This window comes from Candoia aspera, chromosome 3, assembly GCF_035149785.1.
Source record: "Candoia aspera isolate rCanAsp1 chromosome 3, rCanAsp1.hap2, whole genome shotgun sequence".
In the NCBI taxonomy this organism is placed as follows: domain Eukaryota; kingdom Metazoa; phylum Chordata; class Lepidosauria; order Squamata; family Boidae; genus Candoia; species Candoia aspera.
In genome coordinates this window covers 167288079-167306668 of record NC_086155.1, presented here as the reverse complement: position 1 = coordinate 167306668, position 18590 = coordinate 167288079, and the positions used below count along the sequence as shown (strand labels likewise).

Here is an 18590-nt window from a genome sequence, read left to right as displayed (position 1 = left end):
CTTGGGTTGAGCCAGAGCCCATTGTGCCCCATCCAGGCCCCTACAGCCTCCAGTCACTGAGACAGGACATCCACGGCATCACTCAGACAGCCTGGGGAGGAGATATAAAGCTGGGTATCATCAGCATACTGATGATACCTCACCCCAAACTGTTGGATCACCTCACCCTGTGGCCTCATGTAGATGTTAAATAAGAGGGGCTAGAGAACTACCAACACCGACTGGAACTCACCCCGGAAGAAGGAGCAGAACCAGCATAACACAGTGCTGCCCACCCCCAACTCCCAAAGCTGGTCCAGAAGGATACCATGACTGATGGTATCAAAGCCCATCAAGAGGTCAAGAAGAGCAAGGATGGTTGCACTGCCCCCATCCCACTCTGGCCTAAGGTCATCCAAGAGCACAATCAATGCCGTCTCAGTCCCATATCCTGGCCTGAATCCTGACTGAAAGGGGTCCAGATAATCTGCTTCATCCAGAGTCCTTTGAAGCTGCCGTGCGACCACTTTCTCAACAGCCTTCCCTAGAAAGGGGAGGTTGGAGACTGGACGGAAACTATCCAGATTGGTTGGGTCAAGCGATGGCCCCTTCAGGAGGCGTTGCACCACCAACTCCTTAAGAGCTGGCAGGACCACCCCCTCCATCAAAGAGGAATTAACCACTACCCAGACCCAATCATGAATCCTCTCCCCGGCAGCTTTGACTAGCCAGGAGGGACACAGATCTAACACAGGAGTGGCTGAACTAACAGCTACAAGAACCCTGTCCACTTCCTCAGGTTCCACAGGCTCAAATTCCTCCCAGATAACCATGCAAGACTGTATGGTGGAGTAGGCTTGGGCAACTGTGGGCAGATGTCAGGGATGAAGGCTTTAGCCATCTTCCAAGACAGAACACCAGTGAAGAGTTGTTTTGTGTCAGTAACATATTACTCAGGCTATTTCTAAAGGCATATGTTGAAAAATATCTACAAAGTACATATGGAAGTCTATGAAGTAGAAAATGATTGCAGGGTGAAGCAGAAGGGAGTTTGCATGATACATTGTGATAGCTTGCTGAAACTTCACTGTGGCCCGTCCCCTACCCCACTAACCATTCAGCTGGCTATTTTGGGGAAGCGGTTTACAGGTAGTCCTTGCTTAACAACCATTTGTTTAGTGACAGTTTGGACTTACGACAGTGCTGAAAAAACCAACTTGTCATCAGTCCTCACACTTACAACAGTTGCAGCATCCCTGCAGTCACATGATCATGATTTGGGCGCTTGGCAACCGGTTCGCATTTATGCTATCGCAGCATCCCGTGGTCACGCAATTGCCATTTCCAACCTTCTCAGTTGGCTTCTGGCAAACAAAATCAATGGAGAACTGCATGATTTGCTTAACACCCGTGGTATTTCACTTAAGGACCGCTGCAAAAGTTGTAAAATCAGGTTGAATTTGCTTAATGACTTCACTTAGCGGCCAAAATTTCAGTCCCAGCTGTGGTTGTTAAGCAAGTACTACCTGTACTAGTCATCCAGAAGGCTGGTAGACCAAGTTACCTACAGTATCTTTTTCTTGAGCTTAGAAAGTTAAAAGTGACAGAACTCTTGTCAATTTTCATTCCAATTGTGAAGTATCCCAAATTTCTAAGTTTTGTAGGACACTTTAAATGCATTCAGACAATCTTAAATGCATTCATATAGAAGGACTAGCAGTACATCTCCGTTCAAATCAAGTAGCAGGGTTTTTTTCCTTATGCAGGTCTACTGTCCTTTTGAAAAACTCAGAATGTAGTAACAGGAGTAGAAGTCTTCCAGAAGATGGTATTATTGATATGTATAAGGAACCAATACAATATCTGGTGCTTTGCAAAATATGGGCCATTTATTATATGGGCAAATTGCCTTGTTTCTCCTGCAGACCAAGACAAAATGGCCATGAAGGGCACTGCCTAATGACTGGAAGGGGTGTGCCCACAGCAACCTTTTAATTTTGTAAGCTGCCCGGAGTCACCGTTTGTGAGTTGGGCAGCCTTATAAAGATTAGATAGATAGATAGATAGATAGATAGATAGATAGATAGATAGATAGATAGATAGATAGATAGATAGATAGAGATGATATAGAGTGTAGCAAATACCAGCCCCCAAATGCATCATTGGCTGCTTCAACTGCATAATCATCCAGAAGCTGGGCTGCAATTCAATTCTTATGATTTATAATTAATGGCCATATTAACTACTGTGCATGGGAGCAGCAATATTTGAACCATTTTGTTCATTTCCTGTCCCAGACTTTCTGCTCTAGGGATGCCTCTTGCATTCCTAAAAAAGTCCATGAATGCAATGCTGATTTCTCAAGATCTGAAGATCAGATGAATAATTCATTCATCTGTTCTGTTTCTCATATGACTCATAGTATTTTGTAGCACCCTATGAGTGGCTGATATATACTTATTCACAAAGGAAATGTTGGCAAATTGTCCAAGTAATTCTTGACCAAAATGCTTAGGAAAACATGTTAATAGAAGAGTAAGTCTAACTCCACCTGTCTTTCCAAGAAAATGAATGAGCTTTCAGGAAAATTTCCCTAAATTTTTACAAAACCAAAAGTGTTTGTGGTTAGTATGTCTAGCCTGGTCAAAAACTGCACTTCATATAAACCATGAGCAGCTAATGGCCTTTGACTGCTGTTTTCTAGATCTCTGGTTCTTTTATTCTTCTCAGTTGCTTTTCTTTTAAAAAATAAGAATTTTGGTTTGCAGCAGGATATTTAGATTTAACCTCAAGCATCATTGTGTTGTCTCATCTCTACCATAATGTAATGCAGATGTTTGACTGCTGTATTTACATAGTTTTTAATGCAAAGAGTCTTTTTAATAGAAACCATAACTACAGTGCAGATTAACTGTAGGCAGTTCTGGAAGCAGCAAGCTTGAAAACATTCAGAAAGGTATTCAAAATACTTAAGATCCTTCTTCTTGTGGGAGATCAACCAGATGTTATATGTCATACCACTGCTGTCTATTTTTAGAGGAGCAGTGGAGGAAATTATGAAGTAATTACTATGTTAAAATAATAAACACTGGAAAGAATGAGGTCTGAAAAGAAATCCTGAGATCTTTTTAAAAACAGATAATTGTTTGGGATCAAAGATCTATACCAGTGTTTCTCAACCTTAGAGACTTTAAGACGTGTGGACATAGCTGGCTGGGGACTTCTGGGAGTTGAAGTCCACACGTCTTAAAGTCACTAAAGTTGAGAAACTTGGATCTGTACTCTTAGGACTTTCCCCACACCCCAGCAATGTGCATCTCAAGGGAGGAAAACACATGCTTTGAGCAATTGCTGTCCTTCTTGCTCCAAAATGAGGCCAGCAAAGTTGCTCCCCTTGCATGAGAGCAGGGCTGCAGGTTTTGGAGGCTGCTGTGGGTGAAGCATGGAGGTAAGGGGAAAGGAACAGAGAGTGCAAAGAATCCCTGGCTCTCTAGCTTTTCTCCTCTCTAGCTAGCCTGTGCAGCTGCTGGAAAGAAGAAAAAACAAGCAGCAGAGGTTACTCATAGAAATAGCAACCTCGTGGGATTCCCTTTCATGAGATCTCTTTACGTAACTGGGCCTAAAAAGAAAAAAAAACAACTTTGGTCGCTAGGAATATTCTGTTATCTTTAGCAGCCAAAGCAGATATGGCCACAGAGGCCCAGAGCTCCATTGCCAAATGGGAGGGGGCAGTCCTGCAGCTGGCCAATCACTGGCCTGTCTCAGGTCCTTCCTTCATGCAAATCAGGATGTTTGCTTAGGAGGATGTATTGCCTTTTCTGATAGGATACTCCACCTTGGTCTGGCTTCTGACTGCTTCAGTGACAGACTAGAACAAAACTGGATGCTTTATCGTGAGCCATGTCAATTAGCAGGCCATCTTGTTGCCAAGATAAGGGTGTGTGGATGGGCCTTACTCGAGTTTGCTACAAATCATATGCAATGTATTTTCCATCTGTGCCCTGCACTTATTGCCAATAGGTTTCTAGAAGCAATTCAAACTCAGTTTTAACCTATAAAGCCCTATGTGGCTTGGCACCTGAAGTTTCAGGACTATCTCCTCCAATCAGATTTGACATCTCCAAGTTATCTCTCCCAGGATAAATTGTTGATGGTGCCCTATTTCTGAGAAGTAAATGAGATCAAGGCCTAAAGGCATTATGGTACTGTAATGACTCTGGTCCTCTGGAATGACCTCTCCCTTGACGAGAGATTGGCTCAACTGATAGACACATCCCCACATCTGAATGTCTTTTCCTATGCCTTCATTGCTACTTTACCAAGTGCTAGTCTATGGCATAATTGTTGCCTTCACTGCTGATAGTTGATCCTAAAAGGCAGAAGCCATCCACTAATTCTTCACTGTCAGTTCTAAGGTTGGTTGCTGTACTTGTTGTCATTAGCTTGATCTTCTTAATATTTAATCTTAGTCCTACTTTAGTGCTCCTTGACTTTCATTGCTAGAATTTGCAGATCATTTGCATATCAGAGTAGCACAAACAGCATAATGCAGGTTATTGATGTTTCTTCCTCCAATTTTAAAACTATGCTTATCTTCTTCCAATCCAGTTTCCCTACATATATATTCTGTATATAGGTTGAATAAATAAGGGAAGAGTATACAGCCTTGTATCACTGCTTTGCCAACTTGGAGCCAATCTCTTTCATGTGTTCTGTCTGGGTTGTCACTTCCTGACCCTTGTATAGGTTTTACATGAATACAATTAGATGTTCTGGGATTCCCATACTTCTAAGCACATTCCACAGCTTCATATGATTGACACAAAGTCCTTTCTATATCCAATGAATCACATACTGACTTCTTTTTGGTATTCTTTGGCTTTCTCATTTATCCAGCATGAATTAGCAATAATCTTTCTTAGGCTTTTCTAAAGCCAGCTTGAACATCTGGCATCTTCCTTTCCATATAGAACTCTAATCTGTGTTGGATAATCCTAAACATTATTTTGCTATTTTGTGTACAGGATATTGCATGATAGTTTGCACACACTCTAAGTCTCCTTTCTTTGGGATTAGTATGTAGATTGACCTCTTTCAGTTGGTTGACCATTGTGTTATTCTCCAGATTTGCTGGGATAGCTTGGTTAGAACTTTTATTGATTCTTCTTCTGTTGCTTTCCACATTTCTGTAAATATTCCATCAATTCCTGTAACCTTCCAACTTGGTAATGACCAGAGGGCTGATCTACCTTCATCTTCTAGTACTAGAGGTTTTTTTAAGTAGGGATATTGTCCTAAGAGTCAGGAACCACGCTGAGACGAGGAATAGGTCTCTGGTGTTTATTACTGCTACATTAGACAGAAAATCCTAACGAACTGAAGAAGCGTGGGAAAACCCAGACAGATAAACCCCAAAAGTCAAGGCAGGTCTGTTCTGTGTCTCTTTGAATGGCTGCTCAACTCCTCACTACTACGCATGCATTTTCCCCCCTGGATAGGGGCCCGCTCCTGCTCATCATCAGTGCTCATGACAGGTATCTTCTAAGGTATCTTGGATGTTGACATCTCTACTGTACAGAATTTCAGTATACTCCTTCCATATTGTTTGGTCTTCTTTGAATCAGTTACTATCTGCCCATTGATATCCTTTAGCATACAAATTCAAGGTTGGAACCTCCTTCTAGTTCAGAGTTCTTTTGGAAAACTTTCCTTATTTTTCTCTGTCTGTTTCCATCTTGTCTTTATACATGTTGTTATATTGCTTCTTGTTTCTTCTAACAGCTCTGATATTCTTCGTTAAAGTTCCTTCCGGAGATCTTTGTCTTTCTTGGTTTGGCTTCTTTTCTTAGTAACTTCCACTGTTCTGATATCCAGTTTGCTCTCTTCCGTTTCTTGATCTTTGGCAGTTTCTCTTCACATTCATTCTTACATTCTTTGATTTCATTCTACAATACCCCTGGTTCCTGATCAGTGACATTCAGAACTTCAGTGAGATTCCTGATGTTCTCCTTGAAATGAATGTTTTTTGTACTCAAATATTCTACAAAATGTTTATCTATTAAAATCATTTCATTTATGATAAACTTTTGTAATTTGCTTTGATTAGAGTAATGTATTTCATGGATTGAGATTTTTAATGTAATTGAAATGGACAAAACTTCATTTTTGTAGAGTATAACTCACACATTGATGAGGTGATAAATTATTATTGGATATTGCTGATCCATTAACACTCACCACTGATAGTTGGATTTAGCTTCTCTCCATATTTATGCAGTTCCAGCATCTTTATTGGCATGGCATGTAGTAGCATATCCATACCTTTGCAGTGTCTTTAGAAGTTTTTATCTGTTAATTTAATTTCCAAAATGGAAACATTATTATTAAATGGTAAAAGTTAAAGATGACTAGTCTACCAGTTGGACTAATTAAAGTAAGCCTAAGTCAAGAAAGTATCATTTAAAATCACACATGGTATTGCAAAGTTTGAGACTCCCAGAATGTGGAACATAAAGCAATGCTGCTAAGCTGGATGCAGGTTCCAGTAAGAGACACCATTTATCACAATACCATTTTTCCATTCTGAATGGATTCTTTTGTTAAGAGTTCAGGCTCTGTTCCTCAGTGAGAAAAGCTGGCTTTGTAATTTCCTGCTTCTGATAATATCCAGACACATTCAAGTCAATAATGATGAGATCCTTATAAGAAAAGACACATTGACAGATGTTACTTGTTAGGCAGCAATTTACTGTGGATTTTTTCAGTAAGCTACAGGTTTCAAGACATTGACTTAAATCTTGTGTTAGACGAATTACATGATTGGAAAGCAAAGGCTTTTTTTTATATTTCATAAACCAAACAGTAACATCCATGCTTCTCTTTTATGATATATAGAATTTTTCTTTAGTGCCAGCAATTTCAATCAAATTGATAATTCTGTTTAAAACTTAGAACATGTATAGGATTGCACTGTCAGTGTTTTATAAATATCCCATGACATCTCCAGATAAATAGTTAGAATGCCATTAAATATAAATTGTTTTTTTAAATCACTGTGAAACTGAGCTACTCTTTCATCATTTCACCTTGGCCACTTATCTAGCAGCATTTTTTAAAACCAGAACCCCAACATTCGATTTGTTGTTGAATAACAACATACTATCCATGAACCTAATCATCTGAAATTTGGCAAGATTTATCACCTATGCCTGAAAAATAATTCCAATTCTGCCAAGAAATAAAATGATACTAGCAGTTCTCAAAGGAAGAAAAAACATTTTGCCTTCAATGCATCAAATTTAGCAAAATTGGCTAAATTTCAGATTTTAATTGAAGGCAAGGTAAAAAAATAAATACATGCGGTCACACAGGAAAAAAGCAACTGCAATTTAGTATTTCTGTTATAATTAATGGGAAAATGTGGAAGTTTGTGGTTTCCAATCAAGTTTAAGATGTGAGCCTAAGCCTCATTTAGCTCATCAGGTAATCATGGGTGGAAATTAGCCAGCCTGGGACAGAAACAAAGACCAGCTCTTTTAGGATGTACTGGGGGAGCTAATGTAGTGACAGGAAAAGGATGCCCCCATCCAGGTGCACTTCCTTGGTCACACGAGGGAGAGCTCCGCAGACAATGCAGCCACTTCTTCAATTTGGCCCCAAGCTGCAGAACATGGTTTGGCAAGGCCACAGAAAGTGCATTTTTGTTTCTGCTGCTCAAGCAAGGATGGCATTCTGCCTTGCTTCATATCAGGAGGCATCTTTTGCTAGGGTTTTTTAAGCTATCATACTGCTGCTGCTTTCTACCGTACCTCTACTCTCCTTTCCCACCATTCTCTCGCACCCTCGCTCACTGGCTCTAGGATCTCCAACTAGAGCAGGTAGGAGGAGTGGACAGCAGACAAATGGGAATGCCTCTTCCGTGCTGTTTTTCCTGCCCTCATTGCAGTTCCTCACTAACAGCAGAAGAGGCATTTTCAACAAGCTCTTCAGAAAATAGACGACAGAGTCTGCAAAGGAGACATCGGCCATAAACAAACATAAATAAGGTACCTCCCTTATGCAGCCTTATCAGAATACATCTGATATTTATACTGAAATAAGTAGTGCATACATAATTCTTTCTTCAGCTTTGCATTCTCTTATTTTTGTTTATAGACTGCTGACTCCATATAGACTCATTTCCCATGTCCTTGCTGAGCCTCTGGATTGAGTTATATATTCTGTTATTGTTTTTGGCAATGGCAACAATACCTAGAGGGTTTCTACCCTTGCAGGTTACTCCATCCATGGCTCCATCTTATGTATATTGCATTCTCCTTGCAGCTGTTTCAGTTTGGGATGTCTATCACTGAACTCTCCAATACAGTGTTTCTCAACCTTGACAACCTGAAGAGATACGGGCTTCAACTCCCACAATTCTGGATTTGAAGTCCACACCTCTTCAAGTTGCCATGGTTGAGAAACGCTGGTCTAATCTGTGGACTGGATTCAGTAATGCCATTTGTACCCCCCATAACTATCAATTTAAAAAAAATGCTGTGCACATTATGTGAAGTTTGATTATGAAGCAATTTGCTTTGACAACTCAAAAGTCCTAAAGATACCATTTATAAGTCATAAAACCCAAGACAGGATCTCACGAAGGTCAATTTAGCAAGACAGATTGTAACATTTTTTATTAAATATGTAAAAAGATAAACGCAAGTCAAATTATTCACATATTCAGAGACAAAAAAAGTATATTCTGTCATGCGACAATTGGTGGGTAATGCAAAATGACTGATACATCTGAATAAGACTTTTTGCATCTATTATGTCATTATCTATTTATAATTAACAATACATGTTTACATTCCTTTCAGTTTACATTTAATATATAACCAAAGCTTTATGGTGTGCTATTTAGTAAAAGTAACTGCAAGTGCATATTAAAACTGTAACGGAATAACAGGATTACTCACCACGGGGGAGGGGGTCCTCTTTCCTTTCCAAGAGTCTCTCACTCCCCTCAGCACAACTGAGCAGATCAGGCTTTATATTAAGCTATTACACTGCTGCCTCCTAAGCCAGCCATTTCCCATCTCCAAACAGGGAAAAAATGCTCCATAGACTAGTCATACAAAGGGGACTCAAGAAAACCAGATACATAACCCTCCCCACCGTACACAATATATTCCTACGTGACAGGAATGGGGAGCAGAGGCTTTGGATGAGAGCAATTTAGAAATAAACCTTGAAAAGCCCAAAAAGCACTTCAAAAGGAAGTATTTTAAAGTTTTCCTGGAAAGAAAAAGAAACACATACATGACAGCATTGATGGCGATGGGAGTGTCTGCACATAATGACTCCCCCTATTTTTTTTTTTAACTACAAGGAGCATTTTGCAGGTGGCAAAACAGTAATAAAAATTATGGATATTATAAAGGAGAATTTTTGCTGGACTATGACAGCATACTACATCCTTTGGAAATTAACGCTGTTATTTATGAGTTTGATGATGCCTGCCAAGGGAAACCAAATCCTTTTCCTTGAAAATAGCAAAAAGATTTTTTAGGAAAGGTGATTATTTTATTTTTCATTGTGAGGAGTTGGCATAGTATGACTGTTGAAAATTCTTCTAACCTGAAGAGATGGAACTAAACTTCTGTTGAGCTACAGGATTAAAGAGAGATTGTAATACATGCTGCCTGAGCTGTAATTAAATGAGAGTCATTCTGAAGCAAGAGATTTTGGAGGGAAAAAAAAAACTTTGAAAGATGCAACATACAGTATCTTAAATGAATAGAACTACCATTTATGACCACTGCAATTTACTAGAGTAGACTGAGACTTTCGGTGATGGTAATCCGTAGGTTGAATTCTATTTGATTTTTGCTAGAGCGCCTAAAACCAATCAAATTTAAAACTGAGTAAAACATAAAACAGTGAATACAATGGAAAAAATACTATAACTAGACTATGAAAATGTGCAATTTAAACAATAAGGAATGTTTTAATATGGTTTATTATATTTCTGTTATAAAAATGCCACAATCTAAGTGCAAATTTAACAAGAAGTTAATAGCAAAACTCATGGCAATGAATATTTCTGTAACCCAGCAATTTGTTTCTCCATGTTACCAATCCATTCAGTCGCCATAGGCAGACTAAAGGACTGCTTAGCTTTTGTTTCTGCATAATGTATCTCCCACCAATACAACTTGGAAACTGGCACTGCATTTGGACTTTTAGATTCCAAAGACAAGTATGAAGACCTTTAGAAGATAAACTGTATAACTGTGCTACCAAATACTCTGCCATGCCCAATCACTAGTTTCTCCCCTCACACAGCCAGCAGCAGGAGTTGAAAGTGACATTTTCAGATATAGATACTGTGGTGAAGATCTGTATAAATGCTTAAACTGACAATCACTGAATATAGAATTGAAACAGGAATAACCTTTCTAGAAGAAGGAAGCGTCCAAAGTAAGATTAGGCAGGCATGTATGCATCTTCCAATACTATAAGATACACCGTATAGCTTTCTAGCATGCTTTGGAGTATGACATCAGAAACATCACAGTTCTAGTATGTGTGCTTTTGTTTTAATTAGGGAAAATTATTTGAAATTGATTATTTAAATTTGATTATTTCACTTATTTCCCACTTTTGCAGTTTGACCAAATTTATGTCCAAGTGGACCAAATTACCATGAAATGTGAGAAACCTAACTGAATAGTACTTTTTGTTGTAAGAGATGTCCATATAAATAGTTTTGAACAAACTACAAATGTTATCATACTTAAGACAAAAGGATATATATATATATATATATATATATATATATATATATATATATATATATATATAAAATATTTTTTTATATATTTTTAAAAGCTGAACAAATTTCAAGCAGCCAGATAGTGAAGTTGCAGTGGTAGAAACTGGGAACAAAGCTTGGAGACCTTCTTAGGTGCAAATGCTGATAGAAGACTTCTGCAAAACACATCTTGGCAAGTTGGCTGACACTCACTATGGTACAATTATGTTAATGGCAGACAGAGAGTGATTGGTTTCAAGTCTGAGGCCACACACATTCCATTCTTCCAAAGAAAGTTCCCACAGAAAATCAAACAGCCAGTGTGCCAGATGGTCAGTATTCTTCCTGCTGCTGGGGCTGTTCATGAACCTGTTCCTCACCTTCATGTTCTTCTGTGTGGCTCTCCTATATAAGGTAGAGCAACAAAACAAACAAACAAACTTGATCAAATACTGAAAGCAAAATTCTATCTGCTTATCGTTTTGAAAAAATGTTTGTAGACCTCAACATTTCTTAATCTCTGCCACACAGAACAATTGTTAAAGCCAAAATCATTAGGAGTCTTACATGCATTCCAGAATTACTCACATTTTGATTTTAATTTAAAATTAGGATTGTTTGTGAAGGAGAGATATAGAGTAAGGCTGCTTGAAACCTGTAGACAAGGGAACTGAATTTCAAATATTTATATGATTCAGTGTGGATCACAGGATTGTAACCTGACATTTTCTCTATATGAATCAGCTGTAACATTACTAAGCTAATACCAAGATGTATAGAACATACATTTTGTAGAAGGTATATTTGTTTTCTTACATGAATATATCTTGCTTAACAAGAACTATCTATTGCTCTGAATTTTGAATCCAATCTGTATCAACTCCAGGTTCTTTTATCATGAAGGATATTTGTAATTCTCTTTTGGACTGTAATTTCTGCAAAGAAATTCTGTGTATTAGCTAGAACCACTTTGTGGAATAACCAGTACAGAGAGGCAACACTGGAAGTCCTTGAATATGAATGCTATCTAATTCCATTAAAGCCACATTAATTGTACTATTATGTAAAGAAAAAGCAGATGAGGAAACCTTACATGTTCTTCTGAAGCATAGAGAACTTCCATTAGCCGCTGAACAAGATCATTGTTTTCTTCTCCATGTTCTTGACAGAGAAGCTCAATCTCCCTTAACTTCCCAAAATAGAAATCTCTTTCCTTTTCCACACCTTCAAGTGCAAGTTTTAATGAATGTACCTGTAAAAATAAAACATTTATAAATATTAGGTAACTGTATATTTATATAGCAAATCTGGCAATCTGCACAACTGCTAAACAAACAATGTTCACATGCATTCAACGTAAGTAGAAACTAATTTGTACTCCATTCTGAAGAATTCAGTAGGTTTTTTTGTTCTTATTTTGATGTTTCTTCATAACACATCCCAAGTATTCGCTAACACCATTTGGACAAGCTTTAAAATGGTGGTCTTGTGCTATACACACTAGCAAAAACGATATTCCAAAGCCTAACCTTAAACCAGCACATTAGTCATGGCAAGATTACATACCAAGGGAGAGAATGGATATTTCTCTCAAGCATATGAGTGTTATAATCAAGGGAAATGACTAGTCCAGTGTTTCTCAACCTTGGGAACTTTAAGATGTGTGGACTTCAACTCCTAGTATCCCCCAGCCAACATGGAGTTGAAGTCCACACATCTTAAACTTCCCAAGGTTGAGAAACACTGAACTAGATCATAAACAGAGTCCAGGTCATTAACAATGGCTCAACTGTGATCCTTAGTCTTGTTTTATAGAAATCATTATTAATAATTTCATTAAATATATTCCCTTGCACTTACACATTTGTTGTTTATTGTAGCAGGCAATCTCAGAAAGTTAATGAAGGACAGAATCTGATGCTCTTTATGTAACAGCAGACAAACCCACCACATCGATTCCCATATCAGGCTCCTGGATGATGCCTGACAATGGGAATATCACTTTGTACAAATATATATTCATGTGAAAAAGTACACCCCATTGAACTTTTTGACTTTTTCAACATATTTCAACATACAGATATTTGACCTTCTTTTCAACAATATTAATAGATAAAGGGGATATAACACATACCATATACTATTTACATTTTGTAGTCCACTGTGTAATTTAAATAAGCATAATAGCAAATTTTGCATTTGGAAAAAGTAACTACACCCTTGGCTCTAATGCCTGGTACTGCCCCCTTTGGCAGAAACAACCTCAAGTAGGCATTTCCTATAACTGTCTACCAGTCTCTGACATCAACTGGGAGGAATTTTTTTCCTATTCCTCCATGCAAAACTTTTCCAGCTGTGCTATGTTTGAAAAAAGTCAAAAATTTCAATGGGATGTACTTACTTTTTCACATGACTGTACATATAGCCATACAGGACAGGGATTTTGCTTAATTTCCTATGGAATATCCTGTTTGTTGTGAAAATAAAAACAGCCATTGATCCGTTTCAGAGATCAAGGGGATACATACTATATAGTCTCTCAGGATATTGTCACTTTCCTTCCTTTCTGCTCCTCTTATACCCCCTCACTTCTAAACTGGAGAAGCTATGATTATTGCAAACTGGCTCCAAACCAGAATTTTAAACCATTCTTAATTTGGAGCTTTGGAAACAAACTTTTCTCAAGTGTAGAGATGGTGTAAGAAAAAAAAAATGAAGCTCAGAATAAGGTGAGGTGAGCAAATATTAAGGATAGTCAAAAAGTCATCTTCAGATACAGGTAGTCCTCACTTAATGATCATTCATTCAGTGACTGTTTGAAATTATGACGGTACTGAAAAAATGGACTTACGACCTGTGCCCAAAATTACAACCACTGCAGTGCCCCCACAGTCACGTGATCAAAATTCAGGTGCTTGGCAGCCCGCCCGCACTTACAACTGCAGGAGTGCTTCAACTCCCCCCACCCGCCTATCTCCCCCCATCTCTGCCCTTTTGGAAGCCCTGCACCCCACCTTGCAGGGTGGCAAGCAGACCACAATCTATGCATCTCTGGGGCTGCAGGAAGCTCCTGAGCTGCAGCCCAGCACAAAATTGCAACAGCCCCACCCAGCAGTCCCAAGCAGCCCCAGGAAGTTCTAGCCGCCAGACTGGATTTTTGCCTATAAAATCTAAGGACACCTTCTAACAGTAGCATCTATCCTAGTTACTCTTCCCATTGACCTTCCCTCCAGAAACACCAGTAGTATAGAGTTTTCTTGGGGAAAAGGGGTCAAATGACTATATTTCGGCTTGTTCAACAAGGCCACCCAAAAACCGTAGACTCATAGAGGCACACTGACTTATCCTACAGAATGACTATCATGATTATTGAGATACCACTTGATTAAATGTTTACATAGCATTTTTCCTGTGTTACCATCCCAGGTAACTGTTGAGGATATAATGACCTTCCATGTAAGTCAGCAGTAACCAGTGCTTAGTTGTGTTATGAGGACACAGGAAGAACTTGGTGGAAGGAAAAAGGAAGAGATCTCTGTTGCAAAATGAAAAGTGTTAAGAGCTCCAGTGAGTCATGTGGCTCCAAAGTATTTGAAAATTGCCACGGATATCTGTTTAGCATCATACTAGAATTCACTGCTTTGCTCATATGCAGAGTAATTTCCCATTCTGGTGGCCCAAGCATATTACCTGTTCACTGAGCTGTATGACTTGTGTCTCCAAATCTTTATCAGACTTAGACACCGAACTGCTTGGAGGTGTTTTTTTTGCAGATGATGGACGAGATGATGTGGAGCCAGGTTTTGATGCAGGACTGGATTTGGCAGCTCCTAAAAAAAAATATTAAAATTGTTTTTAAAATGTTAAGCCCAAGACTCTTCTCACATAAGAAATCAACAGCTGGAAGTAGGGAGAAATGGAGAGGGGGAGTATTCAACTAAAGCCTGTGGGAGGGTAAAAACTATTATTTTTGGTTCATGGGGGTGCATGGTCCTAAGAAAAAGAATAGCAGATGTAAATTCTATCAGCCATCCATGCAAGGACAGAAAGTAAAGCCAGAGAAAACACTGAGGTTTCAATCTTCTTCTTTTGGAATGAGGCAAAAGTCTGATGATAGAGCTCCAAGCTATAAGTGAATTCGTTTCATCCCCATCTTTTCCATGCCTCCCCAACACAAATAGCTTATTTTGCTATTTCTTGACCTTCCCTGCCCTCCACTGCCACTGATGGTAGTAAAGTAACTCAGAGCCCTCTTATCTTTAAAAATGGCTTTACGGGTTGTCCTCACTTAATGACCATTCAGCGATCGTTCAGAGTTGTGGTGCTTAACAAATGGTAGTTATGACCAGTTGTTGAGGTTACAGCTGCTGCAGTACCCCCATGGTCACATGATCAAAAGTTGGGTGCTTGGTAGCCCACCCACACTTACAACTGCAGTGGCACTTCAACTGTCCCACCTGCCCATCTCCCCCATCTCTGCCCCTTTGGCCTCCCTGCACTCTGCCACCTACCCTTGCCCCCCTCGCCCCCAGCTGACCCCCACAGTATTTTTCAACCTGCTACTGGCCCTGGATCCAGGCGCTGGGTGAGGGCGCAGCCTGGGATGTGTGCAGCAGGGTGGCAGAGACTTGTCTGCCAAAGGGAGCTTGCTGGGCCTGGCGAGCAAGGAAGCAGCAGGGTGGAGCTGGCAGAGGAGGCAAGGCAGCACTGCAGGGCGGCATTGTGCAGGGGGTGGAGGAGCCCCATCTTGCACCCCCTGCGCAAGGAGCAATACCCCACAGACTGTGGAGAGTGCAGTGGGACAGGACAGCAAGGCACGGCATGTTCCGTTGCAAGGCGGTGGCGGCTCCCTGGGCGAAGGTGGCGGCTGCGTGGGAGGTGCTGCTTGGGGTGGCAGAACTTGAGGAAGCGGAGGGATGAGGGCTTCCCGGAGGCAGAGTGCGTGTTCTGCAGCTCACGTTGGAAACGCTCCTGGAGAACTGGCCAGTAGGCTTCAGCGGGGGGTGGAAGTGAGCCCAGCACCAACAGAGCCTACCCACAGGGCCTCTTCTTGCTCTTGACCCAGCCCTCCTACTCCTAGAAGCTGCTGGAAAGAGGAAGGAGGCAGCAAGCCACATCCGGTGTGTAGAGTCCTGGCAGGAAGACCTCACGTTCAAAGACCCCCCACCCCCGAGATGGTGCAGAGTGCAGCAGGCAATGCACACGGCAAAGACCCAGGCCACAGAGCTCCAAGACATGCCAAGGTTGTGCCAAGCAGGGAGCCACCAGCTGGCTGTGGCTGCTCCAGGTCACAATCCACAACCTGCACCTGCCTTGCTTTCACTCACCTCCTGGGAGGCGCCACCCCCCACAGAATGAGCAGCTGTTTTGCAAGACCACGGCTGGCATCTTGGAGGAGGCTGCAAGCCACGTTTGGTGCAAAGAGCCTTGACAGGCACATCAGGCATGCATGTGGGAATGTGCAGGGGCTGAGACTGCTGAAGCAGAGCAAGCCCACCAGGAAACCAGCGGCCAGCAGCGGGGACCCCAGCGCCAACATAGCCCCTGCACCAAGGAAGAAGATGGCAAAGGGCAGCTGGGGGCAGCAGGGGTAGTGGCAGAGTGCAGGGTGGCCAAAAGGTCAGAGATTGGGGGAAGATAGACAGGTGGGGGAAGCTGAAGCAGAGTCGTGCAGCAGGGCAGGAGAAGTGTGAGATCCTTGCCTAATGATGGTGCAGTCCTGGCCTAACAGCCACAACTGGGACTACTGGGACTACCATTTCTAAGTGGTGCAGTCACATGATGTTTCAACTAACATTTGCTTTGCTTAGTAATGGGAATTCCAGTCTCAATTAGGGTTGTTAAGCAAGGACTACCTGTATTATTTTGGCTTATACTGTATAGCCTTCGCTTGTCTCTTCTCCCACAGAACTAGAACCTCTTAGTTTATTTTTCTATCCTGCTTTAATAATTTTTATAAATAACTCAAGGCAGCAGACATAAAATACTCCTTTCTCCTCCTATTTTCCCCACAACAACCACCCTGTGAGGTGAGTTGGGCTGAGAAAGTGTGACTGATCCAAGGTCACCCAGGTTTCATGCCTCAGGTGGGACTAGAACTCTCAGTCTCCTGGTTTCTAGCCTGTTGCCTTAACCACTAGACCAAACTGGCTCTCATCATAAGTTACTGAAATGTGTGTATCATTTCTTCAGGAACTTAAAAAAAAATCGTTCAGAAAGAATTTGGAATCCAGCAGAGACCTCAAAAGTTGTCCACCCCTACTAAACTGGCAAGCTCCTGTTACTACACTCTGACTACTTGTAAGACCTGAGCTCTAAGCATGCTATGCAATGAGGTTTTATTATGGAAATTTTTCTTTATGTTCGCTAAAAGCTGTAACTGGAATCCTAGATAAAAGTCCTCTTCTTGACTTTTACTCAATTTGAGCATCTGGTCTCCCAAAAAGGCACTCCAGAAGGCCAAATGTTGATGACTATATGACAGAGGATTGAAGCATAACTGCTTGAGCAGAGACTAATAAATGGATCCAAGACAGTTCATAAATTATATGCTGTTGGCAACTTCTAAGGCCACGTGCAAGAGTTGTCGAGTTCGAAATGCTTCAGTTGCAAAATGCTGTATTCAAGCTTGACTGAAACAGCTCATGTTATGCTCAAAATAGAACATTCAAACTCAAGATAGGGCACTCTGAATCTGAAACAGCTCAAATTAAAAATATCTTCCATACTCCTAGTGACTTCATTATTATCATCTGATTCAGCATTATCTAGAACAGCTTCCCCCATCTTATGCCCTCAAAATATGATAATTTTCAATCATCAGCTACCATAATCAGCTGATAATAAAGCAATGTTAGATAGGAATTAAAAGCTATTGAGCACATCTAAGAATGAAAATCACTCTAGAGATTTCATTACATATATAAATATATTCTATTAAGCAATACTTTTGCTGAAAAACACTGCAGCACTCAAAATGCTGCACTGTTTTCAACTGATTCTTTACTGTTTTTCTGTAGCTTTTCCTGTTATACCAACAATGTAAATAAATGTCAATCAAATAACCACTAAAGAGAATCCCTGCATCACAAATAGTATATATAAGTGCATGTACATGTACCTCTGTGTATGTTTACTTTGTACTATTGGGCTAGCACTTAGGATTTGGAAACATTCCAGTCACTATAAAACTAGATTACACCAGCAGGTTCCTGTAAGAGTGAACTTATAAAGTAAAGAGAAGATGCCATTCATCCTATTTCTTAATGTGCCTATTAGTAAAAGCAGTGGCTAGGAATGTGCTCTTCTTTTAAGGATGAAGGACTTCAGGAGATTTATAACCAATGATTTAGTACTCTAACAATAACCACCCCCAGATGCAAAAGGCCGAAAGATTTACAACAGGTTATTAGATTTGGTTACCTTTTCTTACATTCTGCTCTTTTGTGAAATAAACATGCAAATAATTCAGTAGAAAATATAACAAATAACATAGCCCTATCCTCATTATTTCAGTATGTGGGTACAAGCTAGTGGAAAGCATAGCATTCCTAAAACATCACAGTCTACAGCTGCTGCATCAGCAACTGAACATGTACATGGGCCATGATTACTTATGGAAGTGCATGTGTTTACATATGTATGCTGAAGAAAGATGGAAAGTGTGTCTTGGCAAGAGGAAAACTTATTTATTTATTTTTTATTTATGTATAAATTTATTCACTGCCCATTTCCACCTCATGGGGGACTCTGGGCAGTTTACAATAAAATGCAGTTAAAATTTATAACCATTTCAATACAGCAACACAATAAA

At 40.2% G+C, this 18590-nt stretch overlaps 1 protein-coding gene across 5 annotated transcripts in view; it reads right to left on the bottom strand.

Annotated features, from left to right (window-relative positions):
- Positions 1-10804: 10804 nt before the first annotated feature.
- Positions 10805-18590, bottom strand: part of MAPRE2 (microtubule associated protein RP/EB family member 2) — an 81013-nt gene continuing 73227 nt past the window's right edge. For all 5 annotated transcript variants that reach the window (XM_063299244.1, XM_063299245.1, XM_063299242.1 and 2 more), the window contains 3 exons: positions 14468-14607; positions 11871-12029; positions 10805-11182 (listed from right to left, as the gene is read on the bottom strand). In XM_063299244.1, coding sequence (XP_063155314.1) covers positions 11111-11182; positions 11871-12029; positions 14468-14607 — 371 coding nt within the window. In that variant the 3' untranslated portion in view covers positions 10805-11110. The remainder of the gene's footprint in view (positions 11183-11870; positions 12030-14467; positions 14608-18590) is intronic.